The 23,606-nt window shown below is 47.2% G+C and overlaps 3 protein-coding genes across 3 annotated transcripts; 1 reads left to right on the top strand and 2 right to left on the bottom strand.

Moving 5' to 3' along the window:
* Nucleotides 1–1,095: 1,095 nt before the first annotated feature.
* On the top strand, nt 1,096–3,860 carry STB2 (the record flags this gene model as incomplete). The annotated part of the gene is made up of 2 exons (XM_037325096.1): nt 1,096–1,334; nt 1,385–3,860. 2 exons carry the CDS (start codon nt 1,096–1,098, stop codon nt 3,858–3,860), a joined length of 2,715 nt encoding a protein of 904 aa, XP_037176935.1.
* Nucleotides 3,861–9,383: 5,523 nt separating this feature from the next.
* Nucleotides 9,384–10,578, bottom strand: CGCA056_v009848 (uncharacterized protein; the record flags this gene model as incomplete). Its single annotated transcript, XM_037325095.1, has 5 exons — nt 9,384–9,416; nt 9,523–9,536; nt 9,731–10,009; nt 10,070–10,363; nt 10,434–10,578. The coding sequence occupies 5 exons, from the start codon at nt 10,576–10,578 to the stop codon at nt 9,384–9,386; spliced, it is 765 nt and encodes a 254-aa protein (XP_037177280.1).
* A 7,159-nt stretch (nt 10,579–17,737) lies between these two features.
* On the bottom strand, nt 17,738–18,748 carry CGCA056_v009847 (uncharacterized protein; the record flags this gene model as incomplete). Its single annotated transcript, XM_037325094.1, has 1 exon — nt 17,738–18,748. One exon carries the CDS (start codon nt 18,746–18,748, stop codon nt 17,738–17,740), a length of 1,011 nt encoding a protein of 336 aa, XP_037177063.1.
* Between the last annotated feature and the right edge of the window lie 4,858 nt (nt 18,749–23,606).

Below are 23,606 nucleotides of genomic sequence, written 5' to 3'. Positions count from 1 at the left end.
AACGAAGTGGTGATGTCTATCGGATCTCCGAGAAAATGACGGCAGTCGTTGAGCCGGCAGGGTGAATGTTGCTAGTCCCGCTGGATGGTTGTCCAGGATGGAGTTCTACACGGCTGTCACCGTCAACAGGTAGCGTGCTCGGTAGCTGAATCAGTGGCCAGAGTTGCCGGGGGAGGTCCACGGGTGGCTAAGTGCGCAGGCCCATAGGTGACACAGTGCTGTGACTGCCCGCCCAGAGTGCATAGGTTGAGTTGCCGCAACGGCGAAATGGGCGGCCCGGGTGGCAGGTAAGGCCCGGGGTCAGGTCCAGCACGAAGTCGGGCAGGTGTGGGCGAGGAGGGGGCGCATAATTATGGGCAGGGGGCCGGGGTAGCTGCTGTTGCTGCGGCGGTTGTATGTATTTCGTACTTATGTACTTAATACCTGTAGTATGAACATAACCTCGATCGAGGACGACTGTAAATCATCATAATAAGGGACGACGACGGGTACAACTATGACGATAGTAGAAATAACAATGGTAATAACGATAGAGGCGATTACAGACGACAGTAACGGACGACGACAGCGGATGAAGACGACGACAGCGACAGCGACAGCGACGACAATAGCAATGACAATAGTGAGTGCTCAGGCAGTAGTCTCGCATAATTACGGGCAGGGGGCCGGGTAGCTGCTGCTGTCGCGCTGCGGCTGGGAGCCCGGTAGATCTTTGGGCCATCGCGGAGAGACGGGGGACCTTACCTTGGAACATTAGCGTTGACCGCGGCCACCCTTTTTTTTGCCCGTTATCCATTCGCTGAAGCAGCCCGTGGTACAGCTCCTGCAGCGGCCCAACCAATCCACGACAGCAGCACCTACCTACATTGCGTCACATGCCGACCGCTTTCCGAACCAGAAGGAAACGATATAGAACGACCAAAAGAGACGCGCAAGTCACATGCAGGGCGGCATTCAATTCTCTGCGCCTTTTTCTGCATCTGTGACAGTCTGCGAGCTCGACCGACCGAACGATCTGAGGCGACTATGATCTCGACTGCGACCGCGTGGAGGTAGAGCTGCTGGGCGCTTTAGTGTCGTCGATGCTGCGCTCCTATGGGGATGGCGTTCCGATTTCCCTTCCCCAACGACCCGCGAATGCATCGTGGGGAGGATTTGACACTGGCGAGGGTTGCGTCTCAGCAACAGCAACAGCAACGGAGCAAAGGCCCTTCTCCCCTGGACACACCCCTGCCTCTGGAGGCGCGAAAGGAGGCCTCTGTCGAGTCCGCGACACCATCTCCCTTACCGGCGGCCAAGAAGAAATGGGTCTTCGCCGATCCTGTAGCCTTCAGGTGAGGTTTTCGTCGAGTGTAGGGAGGCCGAATTTCTGACATTTCTGCAGGTACCTTGAGAGTGATCCAGCTGTGACCGTTATCGAGCGACGAGGCGTCTTGCAAGGCTACGAACTATATCTGGTGGAACAATGGGCATGCTCGCGCAAGTCACCTACTCTAGTGATTGTTACCTACACGGGCGACCCAAAGCATTCCGTCGTGGTTGGCGTGCTGGCCGTCCCCGCGGACGAGAGCACTTGGTCAGATCGACTGCGATTCTACTTCAGGGCCATCCACCAATACCATGCCCGACCCAAGGAAACACCGCTGGGCGATGTTATGGTCACCAACCTGAGCAGTTTTCCCTCGGCCCTGACAGTCATACCCGTGCCTGAGGGCGACATTCGCACCCATCGCCAGGCCTTCATCGTCAACGAGAACCTCAAGCGACTGGGATGTTCCGGTCGATCTGGCATGACTCTTGCGGACCCCATACCCCCGACTCAAGCCAAATTCTACCAGCTCTACAAAACCAGCGAGAAGGTCCCCTTTCCACAGTCAGTCATAGAACTCGTCAAACTGTGCCAGGTTTCCTTGTTCATGTTTGGGAAGTTGGATAACGAATACATCGATGGATTACTGTGCGACAAGACGGAGGAGTCCATCGGAAACTGGTGGACGGAGCTCGGCGCAGAATCGTACAACGTCGAACCGACAGATGGCATCCTGGGACCAACAACGGTAGCGGCCCTGTTGGGCATGCTGATGGGTGCAAGAAATCGTCTACACTACTACGGTGCTCCAGTATCCAAAGATGTCTTCGACATTGAAAGCACTAAGCGAGGAATTGCTTATTTCCAAAAATCAAACAAGCTCGAGCGGACGAGACGACTGGATCGTCCGACTATTCTGAAGCTCCATAGCGCCACTGCGAAAGCAGCCGCTGGTGAAGGTTGGGGCGTGCAGAAAGCAGTCAAGTCTGCCGTCGGTGAAATTGGCGGCAAGAGGGGTGAGCTGGTCATCGGCATGGTTAGTGGCGGAAAAGATAAGGCTGGCATTGCTGATATCGAGACCGTCGACATTGACAAGTTCATTGCCTTGGCTTATGGTGAGCGTGCAAAATGGCTCTGGTACGGCAGACCCCGAAAGACGGTTCCTGAACTCCAGGAAAAATCATCGGACATTGGTGCTCCGCTATTTGGGAAAGACGAGCTAGCTGTCCAAGCAGGCAAGCGAACACAATCAATGCCTCTCGAAGAAGAAATTCAGAAGCATAGAGAGGAATCTTCCGGGGTCTACTCAGCTCCCGCGCCTGCCTCGGCCGTTAGTGTGGTCGACGCACCCGGAGATAAAGACGCCCTTAGGAAAACGGTCTTCAAGTCGGTTGCTGGCAGAGTCAGCGATGCCAAGTCCGGGCTTGGGCGCATTAAAGACGTCGTCGGAACGGGTTTGAGAGGTCATGCCAGTCGTCCTAGCAGAGACGATTTTGGTGAGAATGGCTACAGCAACAGCGCCCCCATCTCAGCACTGGCGCATACATCTGCAGCAGCCTTATCGTCTCCCGTCGTTGTTGGTAGAGCCTTCACTTGGAAGAACAAGCCAGAAGAGTACCTGGCACAGTTCAAGAAGGAGGCGGACGCAGCGCAGGCAATTCCGGAATCATCACAGGAACTAGTGAGGTCCCCGGAGCTGCTGAAGTCCCCAGAGGTGAAGCAAATTCGCGAAGCTTCTGAGCCCAGCTCGACACGTGTAGAAGGTGCCTACGCAACACCTCCAAACGGGCCCGTGACAGAGGAGCCTGAAAAGATTCAAGCATCTGTGGCTGGTTCAGTGGTTGATGAAGCGGACCTCCATGGGCCTTTCGAGGCGGAGCGAGGTGATAACAATGCTGTGGGTTTTCTGCAGCGGCGTCATTCTATCGCGGTCTCTAGGCTCTCCTACAAACATCCCCTCAATGAAGCTCGGTGGCCTCGAAGGCTATCCTTTGGTGAAGCAGAGGAAGCCGTCCTGCGATGGGAGGAGATCACCGAGGTCTATGACGATAAGCACTTTGCTACAGCCGATGCTCTGCAACAGCAAGCCAGTCTAGCCGAGTTCGCCCGTAGCCTTTACGATTCTATCGCAGTTATCAAACGAGACGTCAACCCCTGGGTAGAGTCTAAGGTCAAGGCTGTTGAAGGGATGGACGAGCACTACGCTCACGAACAGGAAGACCTTCAGACCCTCTACTACCAGCTCAGCGAGGCTTACCAACGGGTTAAGCAAAGCTCATCGGAGCTCATCGCCGAAGAGCGAGCGCACATCACTGAAGCCATTAAGGAGGTGGAGGTACTGGTTGCGCGACTAGAGTACGAGGTTAACGGTCTCGTAAGCAAGGTCGACGACGTCGAAGATGGAGTCAGGTTGTTCGAGAGACAGGTCGAGGACGTTGAGAAGCGCGCCGAGGAGTTAAAGAAAAGTCTCGAAACGGAAAGCTGGGCACACTGGTTTGTCAGGACGTTGACCGGTATCGGGACTGGTCCCAACATCACAAGGGGATCGTAGACAGAGTGGTGGGCTGCATAGCGTGGTTCGTTTGGCTTTGGCATCGGGAATACCTCCTCGCGGGTTTGCATATATAAGTTATCACAGTATTTATAGGTTGTGTTCGCGTGTGTTATTAGGCGCGACGGTATTGTATATCTATCTATCTGCCAGAAAAGCAGACTGTCCTTACATCAGCTAGTTCAATAATACCTTTTGTATGCAAGTTTGGACCGCTAAGTATCGTTTTTGTCTCCATTGTTGTTGTCTCTATTGTTGTTATCTGTCCTGTCGTCGTTGTCGTTCCCTGTCGTCGTTGTCGTTCCCTGTCGTCGTTGTCGTTCCCTGTCGTCGTTGTCGTTCCCTGTCGTCGTTGTCGTTCCCTGTCGTCGTTGTCGTTCCCTGTCGTCGTTGTCGTTCCCTGTCGTCGTTGTCGTTCCCTGTCGTCGTTGTCGTTCCCTGCCGTTGCTGTCGTCTACTGCTGTTGTTGTTATTGTTTGTTATTGTTGTTATTGTTGTCCTCTACTGCTGTTGTTGTCTCTATAGTCTGTTGCACTGATAGCGTCCGCCCCCCCTTTTTTTCCCTGCTTATATAAAAACATGAAAAAAAAGCTAATTTTACGCTATGATATATATTTTTCCGTATCGTATGTAAAACGCACTAAATCTATCGCTAGTACTTTAATTACTATTAATTATTATAACTAATTATAGTAATATTTAAATATATAACTATGTGATAGAGATATAAAATACATATCTAATACTTCTATAGTAGTTAATTTACTTATAGAGATATTACTAACTTAGTTAGTTATTTTATCTCTATACTAATTAACTAGTAAAAAGTATTTTTTATTTTTATAAGAAATTAAAATAATATTTACTAAAGAATAGAAGAAGAAACTTATTACATAACTTTATATATCTATTTAATATATAGTTTATATAGTTTTAAGTAATATAAAAATATATTAAAAAGCTTAATATAAGTTTTTTAGAATAAATAGTTTTAATAGTTAATAAAAGTAATAACTCTCTTGATAGTTTAGCTTATTTATAATTAAAGATTTATTATTATATAAATTACATTTAGTTATTAATTATTACTTATGTATTATTAGTTAGTATATATTTACAGTTTATTATATTAGATATATTAAAAAAGATATTAAATAATAATAATAATATAATAATATCTAGAATATTACATTTATAGCTGTTAGCAATTATAATAATATTATGATTCAAAGATTAAAAAACTTACAAGCTAGTAAGTATTATTAGCTATACTAAATAAAAGATTTAATAATATAGATTATAATATAGTATTATTAATAAAATATAAAAATATAAGAAATATTATTAGAATTAATAGAAAATAGAAATATAATATTATATAAACCTTTTTAAACTACTATAGTATTATAATAATCTATTTCTTAAAAAGATATAAGATTTCCTATTTAAAACTTTTAAGATTTAGATTAATTATTTTATAATTAGTTAATAATTAAATTTATTTAGTTAAATAAATAAGAAGTTTATAATTATTATTACTTAATAAAATGACAAACTATAATATAAATATTTATACTATATATAATAATATTACTCTAACTAGTTAGTATTTATTAATAAACTTAGTATTAATAAGGATATTAAGATATAGAAGACTAAATAAATACTAAAAAAGCTTATTATGTTTTAAATTATAGAGATTAATTAGTTTTAAAATTTTTATGTATTAATCTTATTAGTTTTTATATTAAATAGTATTTTATATTTAATTATATATTATAATATAACTAATAGTAATAGCTTTTTACATTAGTTAAAAGAGTATTTTATTTTAAAATATAAATATTTTCTAAAGCTAAACTTTATTATTATTAATATAAATAACTTCTCTTATTATTATATATCTTAAATTGAAGATTTATACTAAATATTAAGTATTAATTTTAAGTTTCTACCTCTATATTTATCAGATTTTAGTTTTATTAAGGAGTATTTTAGTAATCTAAAATAATATATTAAGAAGATATATTTAAAATAGAACAATAATAAGAATAATATTTAGGATTTTATAGAATATCTATATAATTATATTATAGAGATTAAGTGTTATCTATTACAAATTAAAAGCTATTTTTGCTATTTATTTATTAATTTTAATAGAATAAAATATATATTTAATAGTATTAAATTATAAAAAAGAGGATAAATTATAAATATTAAACGTTAATAAGTAATTTAAATCTTTATTATATAATTATAATAGATTTTAATTATATTATTATAAGAAAGAGGATTATTAAATATATAATTATAGCTAGTAACATTATAAAAGTTTTAACTATAAATATACTAAAGTATATGAAATATATAACTATCTATTATTTTTATTAGTAGCTACATATATATATTAATTTTATTTATATAGTAGCCGAAATATATTATTAATATTTATAGTAATAATTTATAATAATAATATATTACTATAGTTAGAGATTTTAAGTATAATTAGAGATTTTAAGTATAACTAACTAGGAAATATTAAAATGGATTATATTATTTATAGATCTAAGATTATAATAATTTTATTATTTTATATATATAGAGTAGTAGTATTAAATCTATAACTATAAATAGATTTTTCTATAATTAAATATACTATATAAAAATTATATATATAGTTACACTTCATATTATTCTTATTATATTACTCTTTTTTTTATTTTCTTCTAAGTAATATATCTTTATTAATAACATATTACTTAAGATTTTAATTTAACTATCTTTATTATTTAGCTTAACTTTATTTTATTTAATCTATAACTATATAAATAATATCTATAATATTAATAGGAATACTAATAAAATAAAACTAAAAAGTTCTAAAATACTTATAAAATTAGCTATATTTAATAATAAATAGATCTATACATATTTGTTATATTAATTAACTTTAATTAATATATTATAGATCTTTTATTTAGTAAATTAATATAATATTAAAGTATTAACATATTAAAATAACTTTAATTTATTTAAAATTAACGCTATAAAGTTTTTAACTAACGTTATTGTTATCTTTTTTAGTAGTTTAGTATATATTTTAATATAAATATCTCTTTCTAACGTTTAATAATATAAATAAAGTTTAAGATAAGAAATTATATTAGAGAGAGCGTTAGACTACTTTCTATAATAAGTCCTATTATTTATAAAGGATTTAATTAAGTTTTTACTATTTTTAATAAGATTTTAAATAAAACCTTATTTAGTTAACTAAATATTTAGTAATTTATAAATCATTTCTAAGCTATTATTTATTAATTATAGTTTCTATAGCTTTTTTTTTAACTTTTTATTCATATTATATTATTTATTATAATAAATATAAACTATTCAATAAAACTAGCTATTTAATCTAAAGTTTTTTAGGGTAAATTTAGTATTGTTAATAAGAATAAATAAATTAGAAGTATAATATTTAGTTAATAAATATTTAGAAAGTTTAATAATAGAAAAGTTAATAATAAATATTATAAGATATTTATATGTAGCTAATATATTAATGATAATAATATTAGTAATAATAGCTATATATATAAGTTAAAATACTAAAAATAATAATTTAGTATTTCTATATTACTATATATATTAATAATAATAACTTACTACTATTAATATTAGTTAGGCTAAATCTTAATTTTAATAATAGAAATATAACATTTTTAGCCTTTTTTTCTATTATTACTATTATTTTCTAATTGTTACTAACTTTAATAATATTTTTATTTCTCTTATTTTAGCGTTTCTAATCCTTAATAAACTAGTTATAAAATATCTTACTAAATAGTTCTTTAAACAGTTCTATATTATTAATATTAATCTATTTATTTAGAATAGCTTTTATTTATTTCTCTACATAGTAAGATTTAATCTTATAATACTTTTAATTTAATATATAGTATTAGTTAAACTTCTTATTCCTTAAATTATTTTTATATTTATAGTATTTTAAATAGATATATATATATAGAGAAGTTATCTATACATACCTTCTTTTTAACACTTAATATTTATAAAATTATTAAGCTTATAATTAATTACTTTTTATATACTAGCTAAAACGCTTATTTAATTATTTGTTAAAATATTTATATATTAGTTACTATTCTATTAGAGATTAATATAAAATTATATTACTACTTAATAGTGAAGTAGATTTTTCTTTTAGTTTATTTAAAAGAAAGAATAATATTAACTAATAAGATATTTAACTAAATAACTTCTTTAATAGATAGATATATTTAAGTGAAGATTAATATTAATTTAAATATATTAGTTAGTTTTCTCTAAATAATAATAATAGTAATATTAGCTTTTTTTAGATTATATAAATATACTACTTCTAGTTTAAATTAAATACTACTATTTAGTTTTTAGTTTTTATTATTTATATTTAATATATTAATAAAGCTAAATCTATTATATATAATACTTTTAATAATTAAATTAAGAATAAATAAACTATTACTTTTAAGTATTAAGCTATAAATAACGTAGATTTATAATAAAACTAGTTTATTATTATTTATCTTTTTCTCTTTTTTAGATATATTAAGAAATAATATAAATATATTATTAATATTATAGTAAAAGATTAATAGATATATTATTTATAAATTAAATAACTAATTTAATAAAAAGTTAGGTTAACTAAAGTCAAATTTAATTAAAATAATAGTATTAATAAAGATAAAGTATTTTAAAGCTAGATTTTCTATGATAAATCCTTTTTTTATTTCTTTTATATTATTATTATTTTTTAATAAAACATATTTTTAAAGTTTTTATAATAATAGAAAGGCTATATGTATATACTTTCTTTATAATATAGACTTAAAAGCTATTAAATTATTAGTTTTAAGATTAGTTTTAGGAATAATAACTTTTTTAATAATCTTTTTAGTAACTTCTTTAGTAGTTATTTTAATAATAATAGCTTAATAAGTCCTCTTCATAAGTGTAATAATTCTAATTAATAGCAAAATAAAATATTAAAGAGAATCTTTAACAGTATTTTATATTAGTTATTATATATATTATTATTTCTATATATTATTAATAAGAAGTAATAGATAATATTTAGATAAATTGTTATTTACTTACTAAAATATATAGTATTATTTAAGAGGTATTATACCACCTTTAGATTATAAGATTTAATAGGAATAGATTAATCAAAGCTATTAAAATAGGTTAATTACTATATTATAAATATCTATATAGTGTTAAGTAATTTTATATATATATATAGGGATTATATATATATAATTTCAGTAAAAAGGGGGGGCGGACGCTATTAGTGTAACAGACTGTACTGTTTTATGATTCTTATGTGAATTCTTAATTTTAATTTTTTGAATCTTTGTGAATGCGAATGCAATAAGCATGAAAATTCAGAAAAGGTTGGCTTTCTCTTCAATGACATTCTTTAGGGGGATCTTGTAGTCTCGCTTAGCTCTACTATCAGGTTACTAAGTCGTAGACTTGGTGCATCTCCTACCGTCAGCAAATCGCAACAACGGCTGACGATGAAGAAGTTAATTCCTGAATAACGTGTTTTCTTGTAGTAGAGGGGTTCACCAATCATGTTTCGATAAGCTACCTTGGATATCCTGTCTAGCACAGTGTCAGTAGCGTGCCTCTGAGAAGCAATCCAGGCTGTAAGCAGAGCAGTCAATTCCTTGCCACATGTCCTCCGTCCAACTCAGCTGCAGGATATCCCGAGTCCATCTCCCTGGGACCCCCAGCCCACCGGTTTGTTTCTATCTCCGATGGAGGAGGCTGTGGGCTAGTCTGCCATTGTTGCTGACCATATCCAGGAGGTGTCTGTTTGGACCAGTCTTGCTGCATTCCATGGCTGGCCGCAGCGCCCTCCTGGCCCTCTGGAGCGGCCGCAGCAGCATGCTTCTTCTTCCATCTCCTTCTCAGCATGAAGAAAACCAGCACTCCAAGCGCTATTCCCACAAGCGGGCCGACGACGACGCCGGCTATCCATGCCTTGCTACTCGAGCCTGAACCTGAACTCGAATCTGAGCCCGCGAAGGTGTTCGTCGGAGTGCTCGCGCTGGTGGAAGTGGAAGTTGCTTGGCCTATTTCGTCTAAGAGTTAACACAGAGCGAGTTGCTGGCAAGAGTTGGGTTTTCACGAACCGGTAGAAGACGAAGAGGTTGCTGTTGCTGCTATCGACAAAAACAGCTCCGTCTCCGTGTTGGCACCAGCACACCAGATGTCTCTGTTGAACGCCCCATCTGCAGGTGGTGTCGCGTAAACCGACATCGTCCAGCAGGTCGCCCCGGCATTGCAGTCATGCGTGCTCCCTCCATCCCAAGTAATGACATTACTACGGCAGTCGGTAGGAAGGGGGCACTTCGTATCCGTACAACAGCCCGCGTAGCCCGCGGACGTTGTTCTAAACTGGCCGTTTGCGCACCACTTTGGACTCGCTGTTCATCATGTAAGTGCAAGGTCAGTCATGTCCAGAAAGCTCGTGATAGTCTCGAAGTGGCGACTTACTGGTAACGCCTTGGATGTGCCAGCCCCTAAAGTTGGAGTCGCCACTCGCGTCTGGCCTGATCCAGGTTGATTCAGCTATCGCTGTAGACGCGAGAGCCGCCGCCGCCGTCAGGACGCAGGCTTTGACAAAAGCCAGGGATTGCATGGTCACCGTTGTACGCCTCTGCGTGAGACAGGAACACACGCCTCTCGAGCGGCAAAACCGAAAGAGACGGAGGGGACTACGAAGAAACGAAGGAACACGGGAAGAAAGGGCGTCATCGATTTTAATTCTGCTGCCTCCAGAGTCCTAGTCTCAGTTACCGTCCATCGACCAGGGTGGGTTAAGGCAGACCGCTGCTACCTAATCATACCTACTCTCTTGAAGGATCGTAGGGTCCAAAAACTAAAACTCAGCGCGACCAGGGCCAGGAGCTTGTCTGCGATGCAAAGGCGAGGGCCCTGCACCTACCGGAGACGAAGACGGGCCAATCTATTCCTGTTTCGAGCGTACGAACGGAGTAGAACGGCTCATTCTGGCGGAGCAGGAAGAGGCTTGGTTGTATGCATGTCAGATTCGCTTACACCCTGAGTGGCAGATTCGGTTTTAAGGCTGGCGAATGGAGCAGGGGTTTAAAGCTCTCCGCATGCTCTAGTGGTTACATCGACGACTTGTGTAACTTCAAAGTCGCTGAGCATGGGCATCTCGTGGTTAGTTGGTTTTCTGAAGAAAGATTCGCAGATCGGTAGTGCGGGTTATGGATAAAGTAGTGATAATGAGGAATTAGACGACGGTAAGGACGTTGAACACAGCAAATACAGCCTGCGGAAAGGCATACTCGCGAACCGCATTAGTAAGTAGAGATCTACGGCACATAATTCAGATCTCTGTCTCTGTTGTGTTGAGTCTGTCCATAGATGTCGTCCAAAGCAAGTCGGCACGTGAACTGGGGGTGTTTGGATTTTTTATTTTCGTTGTCGATGTCTTTAGTCCTGCTTCGACTCTCTGTCCTCAAGGTAGGCTTCCGAGCCTAGCCGAAAGTCTAGGAACCCTCTTGGCCGTATGCCTCAATGGAGAACAGCCAATGGTGCAGTGGTAAAGTCACGACGTGTATATACGGCTTCTATGTGGCTTCAACCTAGACGGCTATCTGTGTTTAAGACTTTTGTTGTCCGCGTGGACTCGAGAATTCTAGCAACCAACATGGTACGCTCCGACGTGGTAGTCAGAAAATGGCACATTGCCTGGTTTACTTCTTACAGAGGATCTTGAATCTCGAAGATTCGATTAGTCTCGAAGAATCGATGCGTCTCCAAGAGAAGGATGATGGTACAATCGACGATGCACGCAGCGACTGGGTCACTACCGACGACGAAGAAAGTGAAGAGGAAATTAGCGACTGGGCCACTACTGACGATGAAGAGAGTGGAAAAGGAAGTGATGAAGAAAGTGACGAAGAATCAGTAGGTTAGAAAAGTTCACTCTGTTAAGCACAAAAGCTGATATCAGCTAGGACGACAGATCGGCGAACAGTGAAGAAAGCGACGTCGTCCAAGTGTGCTATGTGGACAGGCCTTGTGCCACCGACGACAAAACTACAGCGGCGAGCACTCCAAAGACACATGGTTCCAAGTCCAGAAACAATTTGAATGCTTTGGGATGGCCAAAGAACGCAAGGATTGACCCGTGGATGGCTGCGGTCTGGCAGAACGCCGCGAAGAGCCCTCTATGCGGACTGCCCGACCACATACTCCTCAACATGATGCAACGACTCGACTTGACGGCAATATGTCAGCTCCGGCGGGCATCTCGCGAGTTCCTGCGCCTATTCTCGTCTCACGAGTTCGAAAAGTGGCGGTACAAGGGCAGCGACTACAAATTCCTATGGGCATCGCCAGTGCAAGCGCCAGGTTCGGTGGACGCGTTGAAGTTTGGAGCACCGAGTGTGTTCTGCGCGCCCTGCTATGCGAATCGTAACCTATTTGATTGGAAGTTTTCCAAAGCAAGATGTCAATTGTATTGCTCTGGATGCAAACAAAAGCACACCGCCAGCTTGTTTTCGGCGGCCGAGCGCAACAAGGCGGCACTCGAACGAATATGCATCGGTCGTGAGGGAAACATCCGCTTGTGTGAGCACAAGACATTCACCTGGGATGACTTCGTCAAGGCATCTTCAGAGGCATCAAAATTTCCCCGAGACGGCGGCTATTTGAGATTGTGCGAGCACGCCTCTCACCAGCCTGGCCTACCACCGGTTGAGTACGATGCCTTCGTATTAGGCCAGTGGATGTGTTTGGTGAAGACGGTGCATATGTCGTTTCCCCGTATTCCCCGGGCCTTTCGTTTGAACGCCGATAAGCTGCGACAAAGACTGGCAGAAGAACAAGCGCGCGACCCATTGCTGTGGTATCCCGAGAAAGGGCCACGGCGCCTGGACCCTATGGGTTGCTTCGACCCCAATCTTTGTCTCTGCCTACATTCCGAAGGCAGAGGCATATTCGAACCTCTTCTTCACCCCAAAGCACCAAAAGCGCCGAACTGGCTGGCAGACTGCCCTCGTAGTCCTGGTAAGTTGTTGTTCGTCCACCGGGCCAGGTCTTGACGATGTCCAATGCTCACTTAAATCCAGATGGCCATGAAAATTTCAAGTGGGCAAAGAACGCCAAGTCGTATTTACAGTCTGAATTTCGCCGCTGTGGCAAGCATAAAAAGTGTTTGATACTAGAACTTTCTCGCTGTTTTTCCACGACGGATGATCGAGGACGACCGTTGACGCCTTCGAGCCCTGGGTGGTACCTTGCTCTGGACCTGGTGTCTCACAACCTCACCGAGGACGATGAGTTTAAGGAGGTCACATGGTGTGAAGACCAGGCTTGTAGGAACTACTACAAGCTCCGGGAGAACGCCAACCTCGGGACTGCGTAATAACCGGACGGGCCATGGGCTTAGACATCGAACTAAAAGAATGAGGCCGGTGTGATGTACCGCAGAATGGATCTGACTACTACAAATGGAACATGCCATGATGGTCGTCGTTATTGCTCACTTATTGGTAAACGTAATAAATATGACTCAAATAGCCAATATAGACTTCATCTTGCGTCTGTTCGCCTCTATCCCTAATCGTCCTTTTTATCTATCCACGGATATCTTATGCTCATCAAACCGTTGCACCAAAGTCCCAAACCTCCAACCCAACACCGCCAACCACGACCTTGCCACCCTCGATAACCTCCAAATCACCAGCGTCAGCAACACCACTGTACTGGTCTGCTAACAAAGCGACCTCTTCAACGCCCTGTCGCCAGCCGACCCGCCACATCTTGACTCTCTGGTCATTGCTCACAGTCGCGTACACAATCTCCCCACGCTCCGTGACCCTCAGTACCGTGAGCCCGTTGATGGCAGCTGCGTGCCCCTTTCTCACACCCGCCCTGCCAACCGGCTTGAACCCGTCCTTCGGGTCAAGGGTCGTGATGCCAAGGGCATTGTCATCGCCTCCGGTCAAGAGTACAACCCTTTCCTTAGTGCTGTGGACATCCAGAGCTTTGATACTGCTCTGGTGTACCCTGACAGTGTGCTCCAATACGAACTCTCCACCCTCGCTCTTCCAGACACCAACACAGCCATCCGTGGCGGCAGTGACAACCTCCCACGTGCCGTCCTGGACCTTCAAATGCCGCACCTGAGTGAGACACGCGCCCGTGTACCGGCCCGTCGCCAGGAGCTCGAATCCCTTGTCCGCTGAGTAGCGATACGTCTTGACGACCGAGTTGGAGAATGCCATGGTGATTCCCACCACCCCCTCCACCCGCGCGACATCAAAGCTCGTGATTCGCAAGTCTCCGTCGGCGCTTCTGTCTTCGAAGACGGCCTCGCGCATGAGTCCCAGCCCAGCGGCGCCAAGATCCGTCGCCCGCCAGACCATGAACTCCTCGTTACCGGAACAGCTGAAGAGGAGCTCCTCACCAAGCCACTTGAGAGATTGAAGACCGGCCGTGTGGACCTTGACGACCTTTACGCAACGCATCTTCCTCTGAAGCGGCTTCTCCGAGTCCTTGTGCTCCCAGATACGGATAGCGGTATCCTCGGCACCCGTGGCGATATACCGCCCGGAGAACGCAATGGCCCTAACTTCTCTACCGTGCGTGCCTCTCTTCAACGTCCTGTGCCAGGCCACCGCCTTCTGCGTCTCGGGCTGTTCATACACGCCGAGCGTAGCAGCCTTGTTGAAGACAAACCTGACCCTGTCCTGCCTATCATACGCAAAAGCGCGATGGGCGCCTCCGCAGTCAAGCCTCAGGACCTCCTCGTGGCGCGTCTCGTTCCACACCACGAAGTTCTTGCTGCGGAAACCACAGAGAATCAGGTCCGTCCCGGACATCCAGGAGTCTTCGAGATTCGGGACTGCTGTGGGCGCCGTCTCGTGGCGGAGGACGAGCGAAGACGGGCCGATTTCGTAGATGCGGTAGTTCCCGTCTCTGCTCGTCGTGATGATGTGCTTCTCGGGCGAGGTCGCCAGAGGCTTGATGGAGGTGGTGCTGTCCGCCGTCCGGCGATCCGGGGCGGGGAAGGGGGTGAGCTGGGCCCCCGAACGACGGAACACGTCCATGTGTCCGTGTCGCGAGCCGAGCACGAGGAGGTCGTTGACGAGACAGGCTGCTGTGAAGACGAAGCGGTTGTCGAGGTCGACGGGGATCATGGATGTGATGGCTGAGGTCTCCAGATCGAGCGTGAGGAGCTGCATCGCTTCCTCGCCGCCGAGTATCGTGACCAGGAACTCGAGCTTTCCGCTCTCGGAAGAACCCAGACAGAAGATGTCGGCAACCTTCCCAGGCACCGTCCCGATCTCGCGAATCTCTCCTCCCCCGAACAAGAAAATCTTCTTGTTCGCAGTACCCAATAACGCCAGTCCCTCCATCGGGCTCTTGAGACTCGTGCAAGCCCTCAAAGCGCTCAAAGTTGTCCCGTCGGTCCCAATCTCCTCCCAGGTCAGCTCCGTCCCAAACGAGCCGACCAGTAACCTCCCAGTCGTGCTGGTCGCAAGCAGCGTATCCTTCCTGATGAAGGCAAACCGGTGAAAAGCCTCCCTCGTCTCCGCCGGGATCGCAAACTCCTGGCCCCTGGCCGGCAACTTCGCAACCACATCCTTCAGAACCAGCGTCCTCAGCCCATGAGGCAGCTCGCCGACCCTGGCCGTGGACCGGTCAGTCAACAGGTTGATCTTGCTGTCCTGCCCGCCCGTTGCAACGACCACCTCTCCACCACTCCTCTCCGCCAACGCGGTCGCCCAGATATGCTTCCCGTCATGCTTCGCGTACGTCTCCAGATGCGTCAGGCTCGCGGCTACGTCACCGCTGCCGCTGCTTTCGCCGCTCAGGCCCTGCCGCCACTGCACCTCGTCAACGTCCAACCTCCACCTCTGCAGCGTCGAGTCCTCGCCGAACGAGTACACCGTGCCCCCTGCGGGCCCGAACGTGCGCGGGAACCTGACATGCCAGATGCGCGAGATGTGTCCCATCACCATCGCGAGCGGCCTGCTCGACGCAACGCGCGTGGCCGACAGATCCGCGGGTGCCGCGCCGCCGTCGTTGCCGCCGCCAAACCCGGTCTCCCGCGCCTCGCCAAAGGAGTCGTACTGCAGCCGCGGCGCCCCCTCGCGCTCCGAGATGTCCCAGATGCGAATGGTCCTGTCATCGCTGCAGCTCGCCAGCAGCCGTGCCGTTTTGCCGTCCTCGCCCATCGCGATCTCGGGCGAGATGTCCACCCCAAAGATGGACCCCTCGTGGCCCGTGAAGACGAAGAGAACCTCGCACCACGGCTGCTGCTTGCCATCGTCAAAGTGGCACTTCCAGAGCAGGATTTCGCCAAAGACGGTGCCTCCGGCGATGAGCACGCAGGAGCCAGACACCCACGTCGAGTTGGCCGAGTACAGGATCGGCCGGGACGGGGAGACGATTCTCCCGAACACGACGTGCCGTCCGTCGTCCGTGATGGAGAACTCGAGAGCCTCGTTGTGCGCCGTCACGAGCACACCGCGGGAGGGGTCCTCGGGACAGATGGCGCCGTCGTAGATCCAGTCCGGCGCCTTGGCTTCCACGATCTTGGGCGGGCTGTGGTCGTCAGCCTTGCCTGACAAGCACGCCTCGATCACGCTGACGGGCAGGACCGCCACGGCCTGGTTGCCCCAGAGCAGCACGCTACCGCCCCCGACGCTGATGCCGTGGATGGGCTGGGCGCGGAAGATCCTCAGCTGGCATTGCAGGATGCCTTCCCCGTCGTAGACCTTGAGGTCCGTGTCCTCTCCGGCCAGGAGGTACTGCTGCTGCCCGCCATCATCACTACTCGATGTGGCACCCAGGTCTAGGAAGCAGAGGCCGGTGACGGGGGTAAGCTGATGGTCCCGCCGTAGTGAGGGCCGGGCTACCTCTGGTTTCTGCTGCTTGAGGCGGTTAGCCTACCTGGGTCTTATTGCCAAACCATCTCTCTTCCTCTTGCGCGGCTATTTTTGAAAAGTTGAGAAGGCAGACGAATATCAAAGAATGATGACTAACTGCATAATGATTCATTGGGAAGTCCTTCGGTTTCGGTCTTCCCTGGGTCTTAAAATCTCACCAGACCCTGGAGGGGTTGATGTAGTCCTTTCTCGCAGGAACGAGCGTTTCGTTTCCCCGTCGCAGCTACTGCAGAAATGAGAAAGAAAAAAAAAATAGCGAATTAGTTTGTTGTTGCTGCCTACTGTCCCAGGATCATGATGCTAGCTTGTGCGGCTGAGCTGTCGCATCGGCGGTAGGAAATCCTTCTACTCCTCAGTTCCGGTCAGCAAGGTTGGTGGATCGAGTCATCAACCACCCCTCTCGCGCTCTGTGTGTGGAGAGATTTTTTTTTGGTTCGTGATTTGTGTGGGAGAAATTTTGAAGCATCCATCGACAGTGCGAGTGGCCCTAGGAATGCACGTTGCTGTCACGATGACTGACGGACGAATTCTGCCACATGAAACGCTGAAACCAGCGAATAAATGGCTCACAAGTGGTTTTGAAAAACAACGTGTGAAAAATCTAATGTGTTTGTTTTTGTGCTGTATAAGCATGATAAATTCTATAGACAATAAGCCTGGTTGGGTATCATCCATCCCCAGGAATCCTCGCCCTCCCCCATTGTTCCCGTCAAGCTAGACCATTCGTAAACCACTTCCTCCGCGCATGTCGTTCGTGCTCGTGATAATAAAGTCCGTTACCCAACGCCAACGATGCAAAATCAAATGAGTGCCAAATCGCACAGCTTCTTCGTACAGACATTACCGCCCATTAGTCCAAAAGATCGCTTAAGAACGGTGGGAGTAGGGCTCGTAGGCCATGTCACCACGGGCACCGCTGGCGTAGCGGGGAGCACCGTACTGGGTAGCCTGCTGCTGCTTGTAGTAGCCGTTCTCCTCGTGGATAGGCTGGTAGGCGTTGGTGTTGCCGGTAGGCAGGAGCTTCTCGCCGTCGCTCTGGCGCTTGCGCTCCTTGCGGGTGTGGTTGGGAGCGCAGCAGCAGATGGTGAACATCCAGAAGAAGCCGGCACCGAGAGCGAGAGCGGCGGAGATCCAGATAAGAGCAAGAAAGCTGTTGTTGAAGGAAGATGAGACACCGTACCACTTAGCGGAAGCCTCCACAGCACCGACAACAACGACGGCGGTGGCGGTAGAGAGAGCAGCAGAGGCGCAGACAGCGACGGAAGCGAGAGAGGCGATCAGGAAGGTGATGCAGGACATGGCGCGGGTGCAGTTGGCGAAGATGCCGAAGACGATCTCAAGGCCGAGAGCAATGAAGGAGATGATGTAGGCGACCTGGGTCCACTTGCTGACGGTCTTGAAGGCGGAGAGAGCGCTGGTGATCTCGTCGGGAAGCTCAACCTTCTTGCCGGTGACGGAGCCGATGGTGGTCAGGGTGGTGGTGTTCAGGTACTCCTCGGCCCAGTTGAACTTGGCCTTGGTGCAGGTCTTGTCGCCGTTGGTGTCGGTGGTGCAGTAGCCCCAGAGAGCGATGTCGTAGAGGTTGTCGAGGCCGAGGTCAGCGGCGGTGACGTTGCTGGTCTGGGTGCCAGAGCTGTCGGTCTGGGCCTTGGAGAGGCCGGGGGCGGAGCCGCCGCTGAGCAGAGCGCGAGCGTTCACATCGCGGCTTACTACGCTCGATAGTGAAACGGGGTTGATCTCGAGATCGGTGAGGTTGACGCGGAACAAGTAAAGGTCCTTGTTGGAAACACCACCCAGAGCGGCCACCATCAAGAAGATGAGAGAACCGACGGTGAGGATAAATGGCAGGGCCACACAGATAACACGGCCGACACCCATTTTCGGTTGTTGTGTGTTGTGTATCGGAAAATCAGTAGTAGTAGTCGTCGAGGTTGTAAATGGATCTCGGGTAGTGAGTGGGTCGAGTGGCTTGTTGGTCAACGAATGTACCGGAAAGCGAAGGTTGGTTGATTTAAAGTTTGGGAGATGGAGAGGAGGTGAAAAGGGAAGAAGAGGAGATCCCTTGAGTGTTGGTTGGGAGGAGGTGGGAGAGATATAAACGGATGTGAGTGTGATGGGAGCAAGAAGCAAGAGGCACACATAAGACGGACGAGCGTTGATGTTTATAAAACTGGTCGTTCGTAGTAGGTTGGGGGTGCGGTTACGTACATGCGTGTGGTATCCATAGACCGGGACGTCGATGTCAGAGGGCGAAGTGCAAGCAGGCAGGCTGGGGACGGGGACGGAACTGGGGACAGGGACAAGGACGCGGACGTGGCGCAGTACAGCGACGAGTTTTTGGTGGAGATGGGACGAAGCAGCAGCAGAGAGTGAGAGTGATGCGCAGCAGGAACAGCACCAACACCAGCACCAGGCGGTCGGTCGGCACTGGCAGCCAAGCCATTGCGGACGCGGTCGCGGTCAGTGGGGCCTGCTGCCAGTGCTCCTCCAGCCCTCTCTCTCGTGTCTCTACCGCAGCCCGTACCTATGATCTCAGCCTGGTGCGTGCCCTGCCTGCGGAACAATGCCCGCAATCATCAGTGACTGTCACTGAGGTGAAGGAAAGTCAACAGACCTGCCCTACGGTGTGCCCACTTGCTCCCGTCACTGTCCCCTGGCTGGCTGCTGACGGGCTGCAACTCGCCTCCACACAGCTTAGCGGCGCGACTCAGCCCCCGGTCCTTCTAGGAACACCCATGACCGTTGGGGGAATCCCTCGCCCGAGCAACGGCGTCGAGCGGCCAATCCACACCTTTACACTGCGCAGACGCTGCTGCTGCTGCTGCTGCTGCTGCTGCTGCTCGTCGTGGCTGCGCGCCTTACGAATACCTGCCGACTGCGGTACGGCGATAGAGTAGAGCTATCCTCCACCTCCCACATGCCGTGCGGGAACACTGTATCGCTCGAATCATCATCCATGCTCGAACATGTCCGCAGGGCTTTTTACGTTGTGTCTTGACTCTTTGCTGGAGGGGCTTTGGAGATGACCGATGCATAACGACAAAAACGCCAACACCAAAAGAGAATCATGGCCGAACACTTGATCCTCACGAATGCCTACATGCGGAAATGAGGATGAGGAGGAGGATCTGGGGTGGTTATCGGAACCGACTTACGGATAGCGTCTGCGAGCGGCGGACAGGGGTCATGGAATCCGTAGGGCAGAAACCGGTGACGCCAGAATTAAGAAAAGAGACAGAAAAAAAGTACCTTTTGGCTGTGCTGCCTGCGCACGGCTACCTCTTTCTGACACTGGCGTCAAACCTAGCAGAGGCGGATGTGCTGCATTTACGAGCAGGTACCAGCTGCCCTGTGGCATTGCTTCCCGTGATCCCATCGACGTCTTTCCAGAAGTCGGTGTTCTTCATGTAAAGAGGCATCTGCGCTCGTTGTCGTCACCTTGCTAGGTTTGCAGCCTATCAGTTCTGCGGGATCGTGGAGGGAAGACTACCCCTCCAAATTCCAATCTCACATCAAATCTGCTCACACCTGCACAGGAGCCTTGTCGATGCTGCCGCGGGTTGATGAGAAACTGCCGGGCCAAGACCAACACCAAGACCGACCCAACACTGGCTGAGAGCCTGCGAGTGCTAGCGACCGACCCTGCCCATCTCCTCCATCCGAAGACCGGGTCGACGGCGGCGAAGTCAAGCAAATTGACATTTCGTGTGCCTGTAAAACCTCAGGGCTAGACCGCAAGAGGTCATGGTACGCGTCCTGTCTCTCGCGTTTCTCATTCGTCCTTGACGTGTTTGGCCGGTCGGACTCGTGTGTCGTGAGCTTGTGGTTCAGATGAGAACTGGGAAGAGAGTGAATCGTGTTGCCACACTGTGCGCAGTATCGGTACATGAGCTTGCCTCCAGTCTACTGGCCTACTATGGCAGTAACATCTGCTGGGCACAGCAAAGTCCTGTTTCCCGTCTTCTCTGCCAGGATTCACCGTCCATCACCAGCCACTGGAAGCCGATCGGTGGTCTGTTGCTCAGTCACCATAAACACCATTGGCACCCTAGGAGACCATCGACATCAAGATTTGCCTTGATCGACAACAGTTCGTTGTCTGACACGTCCAGAGCTGCACGTCGGGCTCCATAAGTCCACGCAATTAAAGTGGCCCGGCGTGGTGGTCGTCATCTTGCGGAGGCTCAGCTGTTTTGTTTTTTCTTCCCTCTGCTGTCCCTTTGCGGCAGCTCACTACTGCATTCGCTACTGCAGGTTGGTTGCACCCTCAAAAAGACACTCTAAACCACTTGGCACCGGGTTTTCAATCGCCCACGTTCCGCCTGTCACTGTGAAGGGTCAGCCCTCAGCTTCAAGTCGGGTGAGACGACCGGAGATAGGCTCTCACTGCTGACCTGAGCCTGTGAGAGCACGACAAGAGCTGCTGCTGCTGCTCATGCTCAGCCCCACGGGACGACGTTTGGTAGCAACCGGTTATCGGGTGGTGAGGTGGTAATGCGTGTGGCTGGTCCGTCGGGCTCGCCAGATCGCCCACTCAGGGCAGGCACCCACCCAACACCCACCCCCCGAGGCGGAACCTAACCCAACTCTCTAATTTTAGAAACGACCCGTGGACGCCTTTTTCTTCCTTTGCCCACCCGCAGGGCCACCACCACCAACGCCGTTATGATTAAGCTATCCTTGAAAGCCCAGAACACCACTTTCCGCAGCGGCCCCGAACCGCAATCGCAAGGCTCAACTCCAAAGATGGGGCCAACCCGAGGGGCCTTCAATTGATTAAGGTTGCCGACATGCCCAAACTGGCCATCTTGGAATCCTCGCCATTGGCTGGAGAGCCCACAGACGACCGACGACGCCATCACCGCCACAACAGACGAGCTCAAAGTCCACGTCAGGCCCCGGACCCGGATCCGGACCCGTGAGCTAATTCACCATCTGCCGTCCAGCCTCGGAGGCAGGTCACCCTGACGGGTAACGCGACCCAGCAGCTTATCGATCTTCGGAGAGTGGCACCCATTGTTCTCTCTTCCCGTTCGCGCGCGCAGGGTTCCAACCTCAAGAGGGGGGCGATGACTGTCGACACAGACGAGCCGATTTTCAGGGTCCTGTCATGTCGGCAGGCTCTTCCCGCAGTGGCTTGACTTGACAGCTTCCCCCACGAGTTACGCAACTTGCATCTCGGCCGCGAACGCCATCGTGGCTCGGTGACCCAAGCTTGCTGTCACAATCGGCATCGTGGAGCTGACTGGCCAACCTCACTTTTGGCTCGTGGATGTGTGGAGAGATGGACCAGGCTCTCGTAGCTTCGAGATGCCCTCTGGTTCGTCGCAACGGAGCCTGCCCAGACGTCTTCGAGAAAACACGAAGAAAAAGTTTCCGTCAGCGGGCCCTGTGAGCCTTTTCGAATATCTTGGCGAGGCTATTTCGGCAGCCGCGCTATTTGCGTTCTATAGCCTACGAACCCCTCGTTTTTATTCATCTCATGGGTGTTTTGCTTCCTTCCACATTTGGCAGTTCTCAGGCGACTGAGTGAGGCGTCAAGCTTGGCTGCAACTCTGGTTTCTACCCAGCGAAAGCGACAGCCCACCTGCCACGGAGATGAATGTTTCCTGGGGGCAAAAGCATCAAACAATTCGCTGGGCCCCGTCCCACTCACCTCACGCCGCGACTGCAAGAGCCTCGACTGAAAAAAGTCAACCTGGGTTGAGACTCAAAATCCGTTTCAGCGGACACGGCGAAATGAGATTCGAAGGAGACCCCTCGTCGACAAACAGGCAAGGGAGGCCTGTAATAGGCCGCCCCGAATATAGCGCTGCCATTCTGTGCCGGCCCTCATCCCACTGCTCAAGCACTTAGAAGAGACAGGCTGAGCCGAGTCGCCGGCGGGGCTAAGATCAATGCCCCCGATGCGGCGAAGCCGGGTGGACGCGCGGTAGACGGCAATCGCATTGCAAAATGTGTGCCCATCCGCAAAGTCTCATCGTCGCTCTCGCGCGCCGACTAGTGGCGTGGTCCTCGGAACACCGACTTCTGAGCGTGATGGGGCCGAACCCGAAAGGCGGCGTTTGTCGGTCTTAGCCAGGAGGTGATCCCCCTTGAGACCGAGTAAGAGGGCAACTCGTCCTGGCTTAGGCTGTATGTGTGCGCCGGACTGCATCTCAATACGCACTTGTGGCCCCCGACAGCTGCAGTTGCAATCCATCATCGCCGATACATGGTGCGCCGCCGGCCACTCCCGTTGACTGATTTGAGCAACGTGTGCATTATAGGAAGTACAAACCCCCACCTTTTGGAGATTGAGGCCCTCGATGGTTGCACGGCAGCCAGTTACAGCACGTGCTCGTGTGGACGCGGGGACAACGCACTGCACACGAGGAATGTAAGAACGTTGGGAATGCGCACGCCGCAAGAGCGGTCGGTGTCTGGGTCTGCATAGGCGAACAGGAAGTTTGTCACAGGCGCCACGACTGTTGAAAACAGGCGGCGTTGCGGGGTTGTCGCGACCGGTCTTATCGTCGTCTGGCGTCGTCTCTGGTTAAACGGGGGTTGGCGAGGATCTCCTTCAGAGAAGTCGGACGAGAGTTGACGCGTCTATGTGGAACTGGAGACTGGAGACCTCGACATCCGATGCCGATTCCGAATATTCGTTCCACTGAGATTCATCCCGCTCACACATGCTCACCAGATTCACATAGCAACTCAGTGCTGTGTGGCGGCCATGTTCGTGGCCGTGGCG

This window comes from Colletotrichum aenigma, assembly GCF_013390185.1.
Source record: "Colletotrichum aenigma strain Cg56 chromosome Unknown KSG_Cg56_contig06, whole genome shotgun sequence".
Taxonomy (NCBI): domain Eukaryota; kingdom Fungi; phylum Ascomycota; class Sordariomycetes; order Glomerellales; family Glomerellaceae; genus Colletotrichum; species Colletotrichum aenigma.
Note: the sequence above shows the minus strand (reverse complement) of the source record. Positions and strands in the feature narration are given on the sequence as shown.